Source organism: Leptosomus discolor, chromosome 13 (genome assembly GCF_034619465.1).
Source record: "Leptosomus discolor isolate bLepDis1 chromosome 13, bLepDis1.hap2, whole genome shotgun sequence".
In the NCBI taxonomy this organism is placed as follows: Eukaryota; Metazoa; Chordata; class Aves; order Leptosomiformes; family Leptosomidae; genus Leptosomus; species Leptosomus discolor.
The window spans coordinates 8,814,747-8,834,966 of NC_141403.1; the positions used below are offsets into that span (position 1 = coordinate 8,814,747).

General features: G+C 42.9%; 1 protein-coding gene across 1 annotated transcript in view; it reads right to left on the reverse strand.

The window, feature by feature from the left end:
• The window catches only part of NSMAF (neutral sphingomyelinase activation associated factor), a 39,213-nt gene extending 34,460 nt beyond the window's left edge, over positions 1-4,753 (reverse strand). The window contains exon 1 of the mRNA XM_086472727.1: positions 4,658-4,753. Coding sequence (XP_086328853.1) covers positions 4,658-4,710 — 53 coding nt within the window. The 5' untranslated portion in view covers positions 4,711-4,753. The remainder of the gene's footprint in view (positions 1-4,657) is intronic.
• Between the last annotated feature and the right edge of the window lie 15,467 nt (positions 4,754-20,220).

A 20,220-nucleotide genomic window follows, 5' to 3' on the forward strand; every position in this document is an offset into this window, starting at 1 on the left:
AGCTGCTGAGTTTCCCCAGGGCAGTTCTGCACAGACTCAGTAACCTGAATCAGTCCATGGAAGGCAATAAGAAGTACCAGAGATGGTGCAACGTGAAGGGGTCGGGGGCAAGTACGAGATGGCCAAGCACGAGGCCTTACCCCTTGGAGGGCAGCAAGCCTGCCCAGCAGCTCTGCTGCCAGAGGCGCCGAGAAAGAGGCAGTTCTACTTCCCGGGATGAAGGGAACCAGCAGCACCACGGCCACCAGGTCAAAGCCTTGAGCTTTGGGCTGGGGGAAGGACACTTAAGCTGTTACAGCTCAGATTTAATGCAAACCATGTACCTGAAACCAACAGCAGAAGCAGCCTGGACAGGTAGAGGGAGAAAAACACGCTAGGTAAGGGAACTGGAAAAAAAAAACAGACAACTCGAAGAACACAAGGACTTTCCCAGGTCTGAAAGAGAGGGAAGATTGTTCAGCCACATTGTGTGGTCTGTATGGGGGTGTATGTTGGGAGGCAGGGGGGAGGCTGCGGATAATCAGTATAATGGAGTCACATCACCACCCTCCGATAAATTTAACAAAGGGCCTAAAAGCTTCTGTGTTGCAACATCTTCAGTTCCCAGAGTGTCCGATGTATACAGGACCTGGTGGAGTAAAGAGCTAATCTTTTAATGGTGCATGACGGAGCTGTTTGAGCTTAAAAGGCAAGCACCTACACTTAAGGGGCGAGGTAAATTACACAATGCTAATATAATTTTGCTGGAAGACCTATTTCAAATTCTTGTCTTTGTATCGGCCCAGAAAAACGCTATTAGGAAAACCCGAAAAATTCATATGGAAGTGATGTGGAAGGTATTTTCTTGTAAAGGGAACCAGTATTGGTTTGAGAAGCAGCTTCAGGAAGAAAAAATAAAATAATTAAAAAAAAAAAAAAGAAAAAAGAACCCCCCAGGCACCTTGCCAAGAAAAACAGAACGTAACCTACAGCAGCAGAAAGATATGTTTACCGCAGGTAAGGCTGGTAAATGAACAAAGCAGTGAAGAACTCTGCTTGCTCCTTTCTAAATACAAAGTTGAAAGCGTCCTGTTTATTTTTGCCTTTTCCAAACAGGTCCCATTTAATTGCCACTCAGAAAAGGGCTGAGGAATATGAGTCAAGAACACACCCAAGACGCATAGGAAAACCAGCCACGACGCTAAGTAGCAGGAAAACACTTGCAAAAACTTCAGCTCATCTGATGTCATTCCCTATACCCAAGGTTTGGGAACCCAACATTCCTGGCATTGTTCAGAGTAGGCAACAAAGAAGTGAATCACACTTCACAAACTACAACCTGGGGTTTTAAGTCCTGCCAAGATGCTGTAAAATATCCTGCAAATAAAGAGCGCATGGTATCAGGCTCAGGCTACTTGAGAATCTTACTTTTATTTTGCTTGATGTGCATGTCCCTCTGTAACTCAGTTTGAAAAGATCTCATCTGAGATCCAACAACATGGGGAAAAAAAAAATAAAACCCCAACAAACTCACAGTTTATTTTATATGTCACCTACCAACTGAAGCACAGGACTTGATCAAAGACACGGGAATGACTGTGCAGGGACCAGCGTCTCGGCAAAATCCCATTTATACCATTCAGAGGAGGAGGTACCCCATTGATCCTGCTTTATGTTCTTAATCTGTGACTGAATTTTTGTTATTTCCATCACTTCATCAGAAAAGTACATGCTGGAAATCCACTGGGACACAAGGGTTTCAGCTGGTTGATCCGACACACCTTGCACAATCACTTGACTTGACCCTGGAAGTACAATCCTGACAACTGAAGGACGCTGCCGGGGATGAAAAAGCAGGCCAGCCCAAATCAGCAGCTCCCCACACCTATGTAAAACCAATTCTAAAAGCAAACCTCCTCCTAACACGCGCAAAATATCTGTAGGCCAGCTGTGGGACTCATTTGCTGGTGTTTGAACAAAACCCTTCATTATGTATATTTTGTCCCAAGAGAGGCAGACGAGATTTCACAGGAAAGATACCCAGTGCCCAAGGAAGCGTCACACACTAAAGATCCACCCGCAGGACCCACAAGCCACCCGTAGGTCGCTTCACGCGAGCGGTGCTCCCAGCAGCAGAGGCGAGCCCCTCGAACAGGAAGGCGAGCGGCGTGCCAGACAAACCAGCAGAACTATGTCAGACAGAGCCTCTGTATCGAGTGTCAGCCTGGCATCACAGCTTCTTCAACCTGAACACCTGGGCACCACGAAAACAGAGGTGAACACAGATGCAACTGAGATACAACACAGGAATCTGAAGGGAAATCTCCTGCCAGAATGACCCCCCCCCCCGTCAGTAAGGACATGGGTTTGTGTAATCAAATGCGAAGTAAAACCCCGCTCCTGGTTCTCGGTGTGCACACACGGGACATTTCAGTATTTTCTTGTTTTTTCTAGAAAACTGCATGCAGTCAGAGAAGTAGGTTTATGTAAGCAGACATTAAAGCCGTCCAACTAATTAGTTAAGAGGAAATAATTTTTTCAGATTACCTAAACCAAACCAGATCTTCCTTCCTCCCAAAGCAACTGCGTAAGAAGATTAACTTTTTAGTTTCACAGAACTCTTAACCAGAACTTTTAAGGCTTACATTCTCAGGGAAAGCAATGTACAAATAACAACAACAAACCCCAAACAAACAAAAAGCCAAACCACATATGGAATGCAGTTGCCACAGAGTTTCAAAAAGTCATGGTCATCTCACTCGGAAATATCTACACCAGGATTAGGTAAAACAAGAGAAACTTCGAAGCAGGAGTTGGTGTCTCTGTAACAATTACCCAGCAAGGAGGAGAAAAGAGAAGCGCTCAGAGGCTCTCCCTGCAATTCCGTGACAAAGAGCTGGTTCTTTTGCTGCTGTTTTAAGGCAGGACTAGAAGGATAGTAGGAGACAAAATTCAATATTTCTCATTTGATATTTTGGAGCCCCAAATCTTTTAAATCACTTAAATGTTTGTAAGATTTCCTAATTCAGAAAAGCACAAGAAGAGAGGGAGGGGGAAAGACCCAATACAGGGTATGAAAGATATACAAATTTATTTTACACAGATATCAAGTGTTAGGCACAGGGAAGAAACAAGAGAAATGAGTTTGTAGATATATAGACAGGAAAAGCTACTCGTGCAAATGAGAACAAGACTTGTCTTTCATGAAGTGCTCAAATTACGAACTCAAATAATAAGACCCTGAAACGCTTCCAAATACAAGCAAAGAAAACTATTTCTCATTAGAGACTTTCAATAACTGCAGATCAGTAATGCTGACAGACATCAATAAGCTGGGTTTGTTTTCAAGGCCTTTTAGAAGAGATTAGGTCCCACTTGGGTTCTTTGATGAGTTTTAGCCTTTTTCTCAGCTTCTTAAAAAAAAAAAAAAAAAGGACTATTAACACTAAATCCTTAACAGAGCTAATATAGCCATTCTTCCAGCTTTACCTATACTCAAGATGTTTCACTTCAAAACTAAAAATCCTTCTCTTTTCCTTCAGCACAGGAGGTTTGTCCATTCTCCCTGTGGCCCCTCATACACAACTGAAACCACAGCAGCCCCCAAAAGCAACAAGGAGAAGGTACACAAGGAGACAAAAAGTGACCCAGACTACATCTGGACTTCGAAAGCACTTCAAAAGCTGCAGTAGCTTTACAGGCTGAATAGCTATGAATCAGAATTTATACGGACAAAGCGAGCCCAGCTCTTTGTCATGTGGTTCTCTCACCACCAACAACCAGCCCTACGTAACCAGCAGCATCAGGCGCATCAACAGTTTGCACTGCAGCCCCACCGGGAAGGCAGCTGGGGAGCCCTGCTCCCCCCGGGAAGACACCCACTGTACGACCCACACTGACCTATTGCTGTCACCTTATAAAGATTTCCTACATAGCAGTATGAAGATTGAAATTCTGTGACAAGCCAGATGCAGATAAACCACGTGAAAGGAAGCAGACACGAGCTAAAAATAAGAGTAAACTAAGGATATACTCAAGCACGTGTGATAAGCCTTTTTTGTATGTTCAGTTAGCCACAGGAACACAAAATAGAGATTACAGTCAAAAGACGGGAACGGGCTAATTGAGTTTAACACTTTAAAGAGCCAGCACAGAGTCTGTAATTTAAAGGCTGACAATACACTGATGATAATATTCAGGAAAAAAAGAAATAATAAACTCCATCTATACGAAGCAGAGCTGTAACTCGACGCCACTAACACGACGGAGCACAAACGAACAGAAATCTACAGACGCTGTTTTCCACGCAAGACGAGCGGCATTCCTGTTTGCCCAGGTCTGCTCCACAGCCTGCCCACCCTCAACTCTCAGCAACCATCAGCACCTGACTAAAACAGCAATAACAACAACGAGGGCGAAGCCCAGCACGGCGGATAGATCCCACCGCTCCCCCCGCCTCCCCGCCCCGGGCGGCCCCACCGCCCCCTCCCCGGCGGAGGGGGCAGACCGGGGAGCGAGGAGCGGGGGGGGGGGGCGGTTAGGCCGGGACACCGCGGCCCCGGGCCCCTCTCGCCGGCGAGGGGGCGGGCGAGGCCGGCGCTTCCCCGCGGGAGGCGCCCCCACTCCCCGCGGAGGCCGAGGCGGGGGTGGCCGGGGCCGGTGGGGCAGGGCCGCTCACCTCTCCTTGGAGTACAGCTCCCGCTCCAGCCGCCGCTTGCGGATGAAAGCCATGGAGCCGCCGGGCCTAGGTGCTGCTGCCGCCGCCGCCACAGCAGGCCAGGCCAGGCCAGGCCGGGCCGCGGCAGGCCTCGGAGAGGCGGGGAGAGCGGGCCGGCCCGCGGCCGCAGGCAGGCAGGCAGGCAGGCAGGCGGTCTGGCGGGCCCGGTCGGGGGCGCCCGCCCCGTTTATACCGCAGGAGAGGCGGGGGAAGGTGGCACAAGCAGCGGGAGAAAGGGAGCGCGTCGGCACCGAGGGCTCTGCGCCCTCGCCCGGGCTGAGGCGTCTCTGCGGCCCTGCGGGGCCGAGGGGCCCTGGGCCGGGCCGCGGCCGCCGGGCTGCCTCGGCGGCGAGGGGGGCCTCACGGCGGGAACGCAGCCGCCCACCCGCAGCCCTCCCTCCATCCCTTCATTTTTATTGTTGGTGTCACGGAGGTGCCGCCCGTGTCCGCGGCTCACGGCGGCGGGCCTGGGTGTGGAACGCGGCCCCTCGGGGCCCGGGGTGACGGTGGGCCCGGCCCTAGTGCCGGGGCTGAAGGTGGTCTTCGTGTGCAGACGGGGCAGAACGCACGGTTTATTACATAGCGAAAGCATTTATTTACTTGTATTTAAGTAAAAATTGTAAATATGGTGCCTCTGCAGTGAGATTCCTTCTGCCCCTAACAAGTGTGACAGATGCTGCCCAGGCAGGGGGTAAAGTTCCTCCAGGTGTTCAAAACCTAAAAAAACCTCTATGGAAGGGGGAGGTAAATAAAATCCCTTAGTTCATATAACTGCTATTGTATCTGAACAATTTATAATGTGTTTACTGACACGATCTCTTGTGAGACTGCTGTTTGCATTTTTATAAGTAAAAAAAATTGATTCGCAGAGGGGATGTAATTTTTCACATAGGAATAAAAAGAATTATGGGCTTGTGGGCCTCAAGAGATTGTCTAATGTAACCTCGGCGCTGAGGCTGAGTCAGGTGTATGCTGATCAGTGTTACTCAAACATTCTTAATTTGTGGACCCATAAACATGAATGTGAGAGGCATTGTGTATACTGAGAAGAGGTTTGCTTTGGCTGATTGTCTTTCAGGGACCTCTTAGGAGCAGTTCACAGAATCTAAGGAGGCGACAGATCACACAGTTTGAAAACCAGCGATAGCATCGCAAGAACTGTTTGTCTAATCGATTTGTAAAAGCACCTTTTTGAAGGAAATCTGCAACGCTTGCATGTAGCTTGTACAAGTGTCTGACAGCATTTATGAATATGTATTTGTCCAATATCCAACCTGAATTTTCTTTACTGCACTGCTTGTTGTCGTACTCTCAGTGGAAATGGACAATATTTTTTTACGTTGCTCACATATGTTTTAACAAATATGTGTGTGTAAGTTTATATATATATTTATATGATTGTTTATATGTGTAGATATGTATACTGTCTTCTCATAGACTAAGCAATTTTGTTCACTTTCCTCATAGACTGCACTCGTAAAGGATGTATTCTTTACTCTGACTTCTTTCCAGTATGGCTTTTGTCTTTATCTTGAGGTACATGGCCCCTTAGAGCAGTCCAGCTGAGGCGTCAATGCCAACTAGAGTGCTGTGTCCCGTGCATTTACACATGAGAGGAACACCTATAAATACACCCCAGAAATAGCTTGCTTTTCCTATTCTGACACAAACTTCCACTCAGAACCTTTTCTAACATATTGCCATCTGGTTCTCCCCATTTTATGCTGTACGTTTTAAGTTCTTCTCAGGTAGCCCTGATGATTTCATCCTATTAACTTTAGGTATTTATCCGAGTTATGAAACTAGTTTTGAAATCTGACTCTCTTCTAGCTCTCAGGTTGGTGAAAAAGGGATTTTTTTAATATATCTTCTGTTCTGTTGCATCTTGCAGAGCACCAGTGGAAATACTGAATAGAACCGAAACAACAACAGATCCCTACGGGTCCTCACTGCAAATGCTCCCCAGGTTTGATCTTTCCAAGCAGCATGCCAATTGGTTGGTGGTTTCATGAAAATGACGAGTTGTTTCCTTTTAATGAAACTGTCATGGAACAGTCTCTAAATTATACTAAATTGAGGATCTATGATATTTACTGTTTCTCTTTTTCTACTAAATCAGTGAAATTGATTGTAAAAAAGGGCATTAGACTAGTGTGACAGCATCTGTTCCTGACAAACTTATGCTAACCTATTCATCATGGAATTTCTTCTAGAGCATCCCTTGGGATCAAAATTAATCTGGATAGCTTTGGACCCACTTTCCTTAGATAGACACACTTCATCCTTTTCTGGTCTCCTTGAACCTATACAGGCTTTTAGCAACTCAGAGGTTATTTTTGCTGTATCATTAAGTAAATCTTCAGGCCCTATGAGCTTGAATACATACACTTTAAATAGCTTTTAACTCATTCCTTCTCTATGTTCTGTAGTAAGATAAATTTAACTAAGTATCTGGGCACTTCTAATGTATTTCCAGAACATTTTCTTGTTGCCCTTTATACCCCTTTTTACCTGTCACTCATTTTGTACTGTAGGCTTTGTGATTTTATACTTTTATTTGTATTCTTTTATGTTACTCTTCGGTTATGTCCCCTTATTGTGACTTTTTTTTTCCAAATCCTCAAAGAGCTCTTACTGTGATGTTAACACAGGCTACTTAGGCTTCCCCTGCTTCCTTTCGTTCACATCAAGATAGCTGGCTGTTGCTGTTGTATGTTTAATTAAAAATGAGTCTATTGTTCTCTGTAGAAAATCTAGGTTAGCTTTAAATCACTGAGCTCAGGCCTAGACCATACAGAAAGGAGGTTAATTAACTCATGCTGTTACGATGAGCCTGCTTTTAGTACCTAGCCTAGCTTGATTAAAGCTGGCTTTACTATTTCTACATAACAATGCAATCCCCAGTTGCCAGTGTGGGTGTGCTTTTTCTTCCTTTTCCTGTTGCAGTGGGGAAGCCTGTTTTGGTAACGTGTGTCATGATCACTTTCACCCAGTTGACCTTCTGCCTTTAAAATCAAAATGAGCTCCTCCCTCCTCGTCATGCAATTTGAGGTGGTAGCGCCTCTTATAACTTCCTCTGCCCCGTGAAGCAAAAGATCGTCCCTAAGATATTACAAGAATTTGATGGACCTTTTATGTCCTGCCATATTGTTTTTCTAACTGGCACTCAAGTAGGTGAAATTCACTGTTCTCTCATGGGCAAACTTTTCAAATACCTTTATTAGTTGCTCAGAATAAGTCAGAAAAAAACATCAACTTCCTCCTTTTGAATACAGTTATAGTCTGTTATGAAAATAGACCCCAATCACGACATACTTTTACTTCCTTCTTTTCATTTTCCCCAAGAACAGCATCTTGTGTCTCTTCCTGGATTCAACCCCAAATGAATCATCCTCCCCTGATTTCCTGTGCCCATTCTCCATAGCGTTCTTATATACAGCTGGCACTGAAATGTGCCACCATATCTCTGGGATGCTACTAAAACCTTGGTTTTACCGTGAGTTCACTAGATCCCTGGCATTTGACTTCAAATACCCCAAGATGTTTTTCATGATTTTCTTTTCTGTCTTAGCGCCTGCTTCTTTCTTCCTCTCTAAGATTCCTTATTTCTAGCTCTTTGTAACTGGCCTTTTTCAAAGTCCCTTCCCAATGTTGTTAAAAGGTCACCTCCCCACGTCTGTGAGTCACCCTCCTCAAATGCTCTTTCCTGTCCTTGTTGAATGGACATAATTTCTTCCCAATAGAGTTACGGAGCAACTCCCCGTGGTCAAGCAGCTCAGACCCTCTGCCAAACCATCCACAAAACTAACTGTGCTGTTAACCCGTTAATTTGTCACAGAGTGGCCAAGACTCAGTCCTCCCCATAGAGGTTAGTCTTAACCACTGTCGAAGTGTGGTTACAATCCTGTCAGTCTGGCGAGTTTCCTTGGTTCCAGATTTGTGCCAGCACCTTGCTAATGATGTCCTTGTATTTTCCAGGAAAGCACCCCTGCTCATTTACCTTTTTCTGAAGGAACTGGTAGAGAGCAAATAATTGAAAGAATCAGAATGACAAGACCTAGAACCATTGTATTTTCACACTGGTAGTGCCACCTGCAATAAATAAACAAAGGGTTCAATTCAGGCAATGCCCACATATCAGCACGAGCTTAAAGATGTACATAGATTTTTCTTTCGGGAGTCGGGGGGTACATATGGATGTATATAGCCCGTTATATGCATTAATGTCATTGTGAAGACAAGATTCATGTCTCAGGTGTCGTACTCTACTCACCATGCCAAGAGGGAAGGTTTTTACAACGGTGGGTTTCTGGGAGATATTTTTCAGGCTCTTTATCTGGTAAAGCTTTGCCTTTCAGGTACCTAAAAAGCTTCGTGAAATACAGTGCTCAAGTGTTCCATGTCAATCCCTTCTATTATACTGAGAATTTTTAGACATGTTCAGAATAGCTTAACCTCAACCATTGAAGCCAGTGGTGAAGTTCCCACTGAATTGTTGGGAGCATAAAAGACTCCTGAGTGTATTTCAAGAATTCATCCAATAATATATTTATTCTTCGAGGTATGTCAATGGCTAACCCGTGACACATTAATCAAAAGCAAAGCTAGTAAAGAATACTTCAGCTTATGCTAGTCAGACAACAGGAGCACATTTTTTTCATGGAAAATAACAATCACCTCTCACTGTTTTTCAATGCTGTTTAAACTATTTAAAATAAGTTTGCAGTTTTGTAAAGGTAACAATTTTTTAAAGATACAAATGAATCGGTTTGCTTTCAGCAAAAGTTTAGGGCAGGCTAAATTCTGCAAAGCAGAAGCTGGCTCTGAGTTCTTTGTGGCGTACGCTATCTTTTCATTGTGTGCTCACAGCCTGGAATAATAGAGCCTTAACTGGTACATCTTGCTTGTACCACAGTGACAATGATAGAATCAGCTCCAGCAACAACAATCGGCTGTGCTGTGGCTTCCATGTTGCCCTGATCTGAATGATGACTTGCAGGTACAGGCAGAAATTCCACTAATTTAAAAATAATCATATAAAGTTTACCCTGATCGTACCACTGCAAGCTCCAGTGCGAACGCATTTAAACTAGTTTGTAATCAGCTTGTTCGTACTAAATTCTGCTAAGTTTTTTTTGAGCTAGTGGTAAATCAATTTATATGTGTACACAAATAAGTTGGAGTTTAACTGATTTAAAATCAATTCTAATTAAACCAATTTTTGTCAATGAACATGTGCATAATTTACCATTTTACCTGGAGCAAAACAATCCTAAAGGCAGATTTACAGTGTCAGCATTTAAAGGTGTTCTGTAAGTAAAACCGGGAAGACAAGGAAGAGAGAACTTTGTACCGTTATTTTACACAGTGATTTAGATTGACGATTTTTTGTAAAAATAACGTTTCCAGTCAAATCCCCCTGAACCACACCCATGATTAAATGGAGTAGCTGACTATAAACTGTTTTGATTTTAGTACTCATTGAAGGATTAGGGAGTTAATACATCTCCTTTAGGTCTCTACATTCCTTCGCTAACGTTGCTGACAGCTCTTTTCCATGGGTTAAGCCATGTAGAATTTGAGGGCTGGAATCTCAGCCTCTGGTTTGGTACGCACTGCTCAGACGGATCTCTGCGCTTCACCATGGGCTCGTAAAGTAGTGCAGAGTCTGTGGTAACCCCGAAATAATCCCGTACACGTTTATGTATCTGCACTGCTGGGGAATACAACGATACTAGGACAATGGATCTGTATTTCACGTAGTAGTAATGAAATTAGATAAGGATAGTGGTGGTGAGAGAAGATGCAAAAAGTCACAGGGAGGGAGGGACCGTCTGTTGAGGACAGATGCATTATGCAAATATAGATTAAAGTCTGGGTTCCATTTTATCCACCACCATAATATAGCGCTTAAATGGAAATTTTAAAAGTCGCTTGTAATGTTGTTGGGTTTTCCCTGTTTTTGTATGGGCAAACTGGATTTGTGGCAGAACACTTGTTTGCAGATTAATACATTGTTTTGTTTCTTTCCTTGTCGGCAAGTGCATGTGACTATATGTTTAAGAATATCTATGTATAAAACTCTATGTCAAAGGGAAGTTTAAATCCCACTCTGTAAATGCTAAAATCACAAGTCCCCCTTTTTTGGTCAACAGGTTCAGTGTTTTGCTAGGAAGTACCTTGCCTGGCAGGGGGTGGTTTGCTTGGATGTGGGAGACAGAAAAGAAAGTGAAAGAACAACTGACATGCAGGACTAAACTGTTTCATTTGCTTAGGTAGGTTGCCTTTAAACTTTTGAAAGTTTTCAGCTAAGAGTATGTTAAATGCCTATTTTTTTTTGCACAGGTAATAGTCCTAGGTATGTTAGACCTCTTATTTATTAACTGCTTCTACTCTGTATCCAACAGCACTCTTTCTGCAAAGAAGAGCAGTGACAGAATAATATTCATGCTTCCATTTTAGTTCAGTAAAACAAATGCATAAGTTAGATTAATTTTCAAACATATGTGCAAGCATGTAATATTTCTTTGATATATATTCTGAATTATTGGTTGACTGTATCTGCTTTCCATAAATTAGAATCCAGTTCAGCAAAGATAAAAGAGTAAATCTATGATAAGTTCTGTATAAAAGTGAATACTGTGTGATGAACTGGGGAGATACAAGATCAGCTCAGCCAAAGCTTGAATAAACAAGTTAGACTGCTTTCCCTATATTGCAGAACACACACCGAATGTGTAAAGGCCCTTCCTTCTTAATTCCCATCTAGAAAACTAGACAGGTTTTGTAAGACGTCTAATACAGATGTCCTCTGAATGTATTTTTGAATGCAAGACCAGATTTTTTCTTAACTGGAAAGTGCTGTCTCCTCTGTCACCAGTCGATAGAGCTATGTTTTATTTCAGAGGAGCTGGAGAAGTGACAAATTAATACAAACAACTCTTCTATTCAGTGCAGTTGTTTAGAACAGAATTTCTTCATGAAATAATTGTGCTTGAGGCACTAAGGGTGGATTCCCTCACCTAAATTCAGCCAGATGTAAGTTAAGCCTCTAGTCTGAGATAGATTTCTACTGTATGTCCAGGAGAGAGGTGGGTGATTCGCTGCTCCTATCTCAGACATCACACCTGAGGATGATGAATTGCTTCCTATAGGATCTCCGTTCACTATGGAGGGAGTCCAGATGACTGTCTTAAATTTGAGTGGGAAAGTTCACCAGACATAAAGCACACTGCTCTTACAGCTGCTTTGTGTTTTAATTGTGGTGGAAGCACAGCCCCTATCAGCTGACTGGTTAGAAGGAGGGAGGAAAAGCAGTCCTGTGCATTTTAAGAGGACTGCTTTTAATTCAGGAGTAGAGGTGAAATTCTAGGATCTTGTGTGCTCTGAAAAATGTCCAAAACCAAGCCAGCGCTTCTGCTCAGTTCTCATAAGCATATGGTAATTTTTACGGTATCACATACAGAGTTCCCACTTGGTGTGATATGAAAGAGAAAAATTCAGTATTTGAAATCGCTGCCTCATTATAATAGCCTGACTTCAATAGCCTTCTGTTCAAAGAATTGGGACAGAATAGGGTGTGAGAAGCTACTCAGGACTGCATCACTCGAAAATATGCAGAAAATAAATTGAACAGCTCCTCGTGCTGTATGCCTTCTAATATTTAAACATTTAAAAAAATTCCTAAAGGGAAAGACCATTAATGGAAGAAGCTGTTCAACTCGAAGATACCTGATCACTTCTTTCAAAAAGATACTGGAAAGATGGTTTAGACACTGAAGCAGTATTTGATTTATCCTTCTTGAGTAGTAAAGATTAAAGAGTTCGTGTGCTGCAATGGCGTACTTTAACTAACTGAGAATTTGTAACAGTCTAAAGCAAAAGGCACCTACTCTTCTTCTGAGATTTTGAACCCCAAATCCATTGCTTCCAAGGAGCCTGTGTGCTCAGCACCTCTAAAGATCAGGCGTTACAGGATGCAGCACTTTGGTTGACAACTTAAGCAATGAGCTGTGGTGGCTTGGGCAGAAGGAAGCAGAGGAAAAAGCCACGAGGATGGTTTATCATCACTACATGGATCACCACATCTGTGTCCAAGTGGGACACGTTCTTCTAGCCAGTTGTACAACTGGTGAGTTGGATGGTTTTGACTCTGGTTATTTTCCTTCCTCTGACTGTAAGGATTGGTTACCTCTTTATGTAAGTAAACAGTAAATTCTTTAGGAAAGGGAGCACTTTTTGGTTGCATTTGTATATGTAACAGGATATTGTGGTCCATGACGGTAATTCATGTCATTAGTTGTTGATGATGATGGCAACTGGACCATAAGAAAGTCAAGGAAACTAGCAAGACCCCATATGTCTAAATTAAGTTGTGAGACCATAAGCAGATGCCAGTAGCAAAAGGAAATGTTATGATGGACAAGGTAAAATTCTGCCTGTAAATTACTGACAGCATTTGGTTGACGTTCAAGTTTTCCTCTGACCACTGCTTCTCAGTCAATCACTAGAGCAGTTTCCAAACCCTTCCAGAATGTGAAACCTTGTAATTTATGGGTGATGTTTACGTGAATTTGTCTCTTCAAAAATAGTTTTCAATTTTTGCCAGCAAATGCATGTCTCTGCAACTGGCACAGAGGTTTCTCTAGGTGATCTCTGCTGCTAGCTGTGCTCTTGGCACTGTCACATGTCTCAAAATATAATGTAACAGCTCTTTTCTGCACAACCTCTTCCTAGAGAAACTTTATTAAGAAGCAAGCGGCTTTTAAGTTATAAAATTTTATAACTTCATAGGAAAGTGAGAAACAAAGCAGGAGGAAGTATAATGAAAAGACAGGAAGTTACCACACATTTAAATAGGCATTTAAAATGTAGATAGGGTCTAAATATATGAATACTGAATATACAGCTCCCAGTGCACTTAGGACACTCCCAGCCAACACATGAAACCACTTTAAAAGCTAGGGAGCTTTTAAAAGCAGAGCTTTCAGTTCTCACAGGCTTTTCACAAAATAGATCCAACTGTAAACCGCAGGCTCTTGTGAAATAGCAACACCACAAAGGTTTGTTCTTCCGTGTATTTCGTCAGAAACTATAACCACAAGTGCTAACTGTCTGCGCACGGTACAGGAATTCATTTGTGAAGGGAGAGATGTGGTGAACTATCAAGAAGAGACTTTTGCAAAATCACCTAGGGTATTATTTCTGCTTTTGGGGACTATCAGGTGACAAGCATGGTTTGTAGTGACACGCCACTCTGCTCGCGACCACAGCAAGCCCCGGCAGAGCAGCATTCTTGAAGCTTGTTTATTACTCGCCAAGGCATGACCTGGGATTATTAAAACACTTGTATTTAGTGTCCCGTCCGTGGATGCTCAGCTCTTGTCAGCTTCTCCCTTTGCTCTCAAGTGTGTGTTGTGGAGTGTTGGTATTGCTTTTCTGCCAGCTCTAGGGCTTCTGATTACTGGTACACAGCTCCTCGGCCTGCTGGTGGGAAATCAGTGCGACAGACTCAGGAGAAAACACGCTCATTCCACCTCAGAGAATGACGCTTCTGAGATTGGTTCCACCCTAACAAATCAGAAACTTAATACATATTTATCTACTACACTAATGTGTGTTTGAAATTAATTTACATATATCTTAGATAAAATCTGGAAAAATAATTTGTAGAAAGGTTTTCTTAGATGTTTACAGTATCTATGCTTGTTTATGCAATGTTTGATCGTATAATAAGTGGACATACTAAAACCTAAACATTTTCCTTGATGTATCCATTTTAATCCATTTAGGATGCTTGTTTCTGACAGAGCTAGCTTCTGCATTTCAGAAAACAAAATGAGGATTTATACACCCAGTTTATGATGTCCTTCATTAAACCACCCTCTATCAGACCCTTAGGATACCACCACACAACAAAAATTGTATGAGTTTTCACCTAGGTGAGACCTCCTATTGAGTTCTACACAGCAAAGATTTCAGCCAGAGAGATGAGTGAAGTTCTTCAAACCTTATCAACTGAGAAAACAGAGGAGGCCTCGATTTATCAGTGCATGCAAGAAATTTTGAAGCTAACTTTGGGACTCTTGATAGAAATGCCCTAGAAGTAGACCATCAAAAGCCTGTGAAGCTGTTTCCCTGTACTTATATCAAAAGGATAACAAGTCAGCTTTCCTTACGTTGAAAAAGAAGTCTGGGAAAAAAAAAAAGAAAATAGAAGTGCTGTTTCACATTTTTGGTCACTTGATGGCACTAAACTAACACTGTATACATATTAATCACCAATAGCAAAGGAATATTTCTGTGCCAGTGTATTTTTTGTAAGGCTTGGCTTGATGAAAGTGCTTTGTTTTGTTGAGGGCAGATTTCAGACATAAAAGATTAAAAAATAAACAAACATAAACCCAAGAAACGGTTGAGAAATCTGGCTGACTGTGTTCCCTCTGTCTTGTTAAAGTTTGTGACATACTACAAATACCACGACGTAATGGAATACATTGTGAGATCCCGCCTGGAGTTGTGAGACCCCCCTGCAGCGCTGCGTCCAGCTCTGGGGGACCCAGCACAAGACAGACACGGACCTGCTCGAGCGGGGCCAGAGGAGGCCACGAAGATGCTCAGGGGCTGGAGCAGCTCCCTGTGAGGACAGGCTGGGGGAGTTGGGGTGGTTCAGCCTGGGGAAGAGAAGGCTCCGGGGAGACCTTAGAGCGGCCTTCAGTGCTGAAAGGGGGCTGCAGGGAAGTGGGGGGGACTCTTGGTCAGGGGTGTGGTGACGGGACGAGGGGTAACAGGTTCAGGCTGAAAGAGGGGAGAGTGAGATGAGATCTGAGGCAGAAATTCTTCCCTGTGAGGGCGGTGAGGCCCTGGCACAGGCTGCCCAGAGCAGCTGTGGCTGCCCCCTCCCTGGCAGTGCTCAAGGCCAGGCTGGATGGGGCTGGGAGCAACCTGGTCTGGTGGAAGGTGTCCCTGCCCATGGCAGGGGGGTGGCACTGGGTGAGCTTTAAGGTCCCTTCCAGCCCAAACCCTTCTGTGATTCTGTGACATAACATTTCTGAGCAAAGCAAATGCCGGTTTTGCAACATAACACACTGAAGGCCAAACCAAACCTTCCAGCGTAAAATCTGGGAGAAATATCTACAAAGTTTGGACAGTGATGTTTGCACCAAAATGTGTGGTCATCAGGTGGCCACCTACACGAGGCAGAGCACGTGGACGTCCTGGCCTTTTCCATGGCTCAGTATCTACAGGGAAACTGCCAAGATTTCAAGGCTAAACATTGGGTTCATCATGTGAATGCAGAGGTGAAGCAGGGAGAGCTTTGCTTGGACAGTCTGAGTCATGTAACAGGAAGCTCCCGGTGTGGTAGATGGCTGAAGAAGGGATTGCAGCACACTGTGTCTCCCAGTAAAGGCCCCTCCTCAAAGACCGTCCAGCAAAATGTCTGTATTATCTTTATTTATACTTAAAATCTGAGAACTGAGAAATCCTCAGCTAAACGGAACCTTTTTCAGGAGTTTTCAGGATGTGATTAGAGTAGTAAGGGAACTTTTTTCTTTGTCAGTTGTTCTGAGCTTTCAAAATATTTTCCCCTCCTACAAAGGGAGGAAAAACAAAATTTTTTGAAAATTTTCACAGGTCAGCAATCAAAAATACTTTTGTCGGGTCAAAGAACATATTTTATTCCGATAATGCCTTTTCTCTGGTTGTTTTTAACTTCTTTTTCAACGGGAAGTTACTTAGATTTCAAAACCTCCAGAAGTTTTGAAAGATTTTTTTACAACCTCTTATTTTGGAAACCTAAGGCAGGCTATTTCAGCAAGTTGAAAAGGTGAGGAGCGTTTGTTTTTTTTTTTTCTTTTTCAAATGAGGATTACATTCAAGCCTTTACCATAAATAGGTTTTAATGAATCAATAAGCACAACATTTTGTGGCACAAAATTCCCAGACAGCTCTAGAAATGATGCTGCAGATCTCAGCTGCTCTCCCTCTTTCTCCTGAAAGCGCTGTTGGGAGGGAGGGAGCTGCGCTTGCACAGAGGGACTTTCATAGAGCTGAGGATGGGAAGTCCCATGATGTCATGTGTGCCTGTCCTAGCTTAAGGGGAAGGAAATGTGGTCATTGTATCTTAAAACACTGTTTTTTCTTTCGTTAATTTTTACAGTTGGAGCCTTTTTAAATGTGTTTTCATTCTTCTTTTATTACCTGTTACACTTTTTTTCTGCACGTAGTATGGGAGACTTGGATGGTACTCATCCTGATGGGAAAAAACCTCCATGACGTCACCACTTCTGAACCATCAGGACATTTATCTGCAGTTTTTTTCGTGCTGTCATCGTCTTAACTTCTGCAGAGAGAGGGTCATGATGAACTTTGCTTTTTCATATCCTCACACTTTCCAATCTTCAATGATTTTGCAATCATAGAGAAGTATGGTGCTGCTTTCTGGGAGTTTTGTGGACTTTACAGTGGCTTCGGTTAAGTGGTACATATGCAAGTTGCCAGCTAGTGAGCCCATTGTCAAAATTTTGGTTGTAATCTCCTATGTCCTTTGAGGAAAGGAGCTGGCCAAAGCATTGCAGTGATTTCCACAGCATGCAAAGCCAATTTCTGCCCTACTTTCTACTCATGGAAGTTAATGGCTTTCCACAGGAGGTAAATGAGGACAAATTTGGCTTTCTTGGCTTAAAAATACCTTGTTTTCATGGCTATCTGATGATGTACTCACTAAAGTTAATCCAACTACAACAAACTGAATCTGTTCATGAAGTTGGATAAATGTGAGCTAAGCTAATATAAACCATGTGAAAAATCACACTGTTCTATGCTTTACCAGTCAAATGGTATTTGAAAAATATCTGGAAATACAGAAATTTGTATAAAATCTTCTCAAAAATAATAGATGCAGGTCCACTTTTTAAATGCAGATCTAGTTTTTACATTGATACATAAAAGCATAGGATCTCAACCCTAAATTCAAACTTGCAAACTCACTGCCAGAGAAGCGAAGAAAAGAAATGAGGAAAAGCTCAAGATATCCTCCTCTCAATATCACACAGTGTCATAGAATTTTTCCACTATTACATGTCTTAGTCTGGAATCACATGGCACAAAGCCTAATTTTTATAGGCCTGGTAAAAAATGATCATTTTAATTACAGGTGAAGGTTTCATTGTGGTTGTATGTAGGTATCTTGGAAATGGCCCTCTCCTTATGCTGCTGAACTGTGATAATTTTGCAGATTGTTTTTTGGTCATACAGCATAAATTATGTCTTCTTTTATAAACTTCTCAAGGGTTTTAAAAACATCGTAAAAGTAATCAGTCCGTAAAGATTTGAATTACAAAACTAGCATTTGCTGAAAGAGTTACTAAGAGGGACTTTCAGGAAGAGGGACGGAGGGGGACTTAGTGGGTCTGCCTGGCTGAGGGGTGAGTTTGCTGCCTGAATGGCATGGGCACTGCTGCCTTGCCCCTCTGTGTCTTCATGGAACCTCATGATCCTTATGCAAACAGATTTGTGTTGCATTTCTACCTGAATAAAATGGGATAAAATGCAGAGATGACTATGACTCAACCAGAAACACTCCTGAAGACTCCTAGGGAGACCTCTCGTGTCCAGTCACTCCACTGCTCATCTGTTTTAGCGCTGATCAGCCGTTAGCTACCTAACAGGGCAGACCCACAGCTCTGCTGTGTTCAGTTCTGTCTTCTCTCTTGCAATTATGTACTCGAGATGCTGAGATTTATGCCTCTGACAGATGCTTGGCCTACCTAACTCTTCATTGCAAACAATTGGAGTTGTAGGCCTTCTTCCTAGTTGGAGAATGTGCTCATCAGAGCTTCATGATAAAACTAAAAGAGAAAACCTTGCTCTCAGTGGCTAGGTTCATATTGATTCTTGAGGGACAGCCCTAGCAAGGCTCAAGTTTGCAGCTCATCCATCCAGCAAACCTGGCCCCAGCAGTGGCTCCTGCAGAATACACAGGACCTTGTGTAATACCTGGTTGCTTGTTAGATGCAAACATTAAATACAATTAAATACCAGGATTTAATCAATCATAAATGGAAGGAAGTGAATGGCAAAGAGATCAGCAGGGAAAGCAATCCATGGGTGTCAACAGTTAGGGAATGACAGACCGGGGAGTTTGGTGTGGCCTCAGGTTCTTGAAAGAGGTAGGCGTTGACGTTGATGGCAAAAATCACGTCACTGTCACCTAATTCCGAACAGCCTTGTGTCTGAGTGTAAGGGAAGGAAGGAAATCATTGCATCCTCTTCTGCTTTGCAGGGCCCAAAGAGACTCTCTCCCTATGATGTTGTTCATTCTCTACTCCATCAACATTTCCACCAGCTTCAGAAGAAGTCTAAACTGGGGAAGTCCAGCTTTAATATCTTTTTGTGCTTACAACCTTCCCCTTCACAGAGCCTACTCATTTTCACATATTCACAGACTATATTTTTGCTTACAGTGAAAGAAAAACCCACTTAGTTACAGACTTCAAACAGATTATTAGTGCATGAGTACTGAAGGCTGAATCCAATACAAGGAGAGGAAAATTTGTGAAGCCAGATACTAAGCTAATGCAGCTTGGCATAGTTCCCTTAACATCGGTGGAGCTCTCCTGATTTCCCTAAACTGAGAATCTGGCCTGTTAAAATTGAAAAATAAAACTACAAGTACCTACTAAATTTGAACTTTGTACTTTGAAACATAAAGCAGACACTTTATCCATGGGTCTGTGCAGTCTTTGGTTAAAATCCACTGGAATTTAGACATATTATTTTTGGCCACTGGAAAGTGCTCATATTCTCCTTGAGAGAAATAGAAATATGTTGTGAATTTGAAAGAAAAATTAATAGAAAAGTCTTTTAAAAAATAATTAAAATAAAGAAGGCTATGGAGTTCACACAAAGTGCATTCCTTCATCCCAAATTAAGAGCTGTGTGCATGAAGATCTGCTCAAGAATCAGACTGAATTTAGCTGTCTTCCCTCAGCAATTGTGCAGTAACAGTAGCGAAGACTTTCTTTCCCCTCTTTGCTAGCTGTTCATTTTCCTTTTAATCTCTTCATTCCAGTCCCGAATAATGTGTGAAATTTTGGAAAAACGTAGTCTTTAACGAAGTGAAATTGCAGTTGTGAGTGTTGACGGCGCAGGACCTCGATGTTAAGATCCCCTCTGCCTTTGCAGCGTGGGGGCCTGGCAGAGACCACAGCTGAGGGTGGACAGACACAAAATGTTTCTAAAGAACATATCCTTGGGACTGTTGTAGGGGTGAGATGAACTGACCTGCCAGGCCATGGACCACAGATTGGGCATGTCTATGAGGCCACGCACAGCCCCGTAACTCAGAGCTGAAAAAAGGGGTGGTTTTCCTGTCATCATGGGTTAAGCATGATGAAGTGGGAGTTTTGACTTTTCAGTCAGCAGTGGAAATCAGGAATAATTAATGGTCTCAGGTGGAAAACTGAACAGAGGGTTTATGTACCCAGATAAACATACATGCCCGAATCCTGCGCTCTTCAACC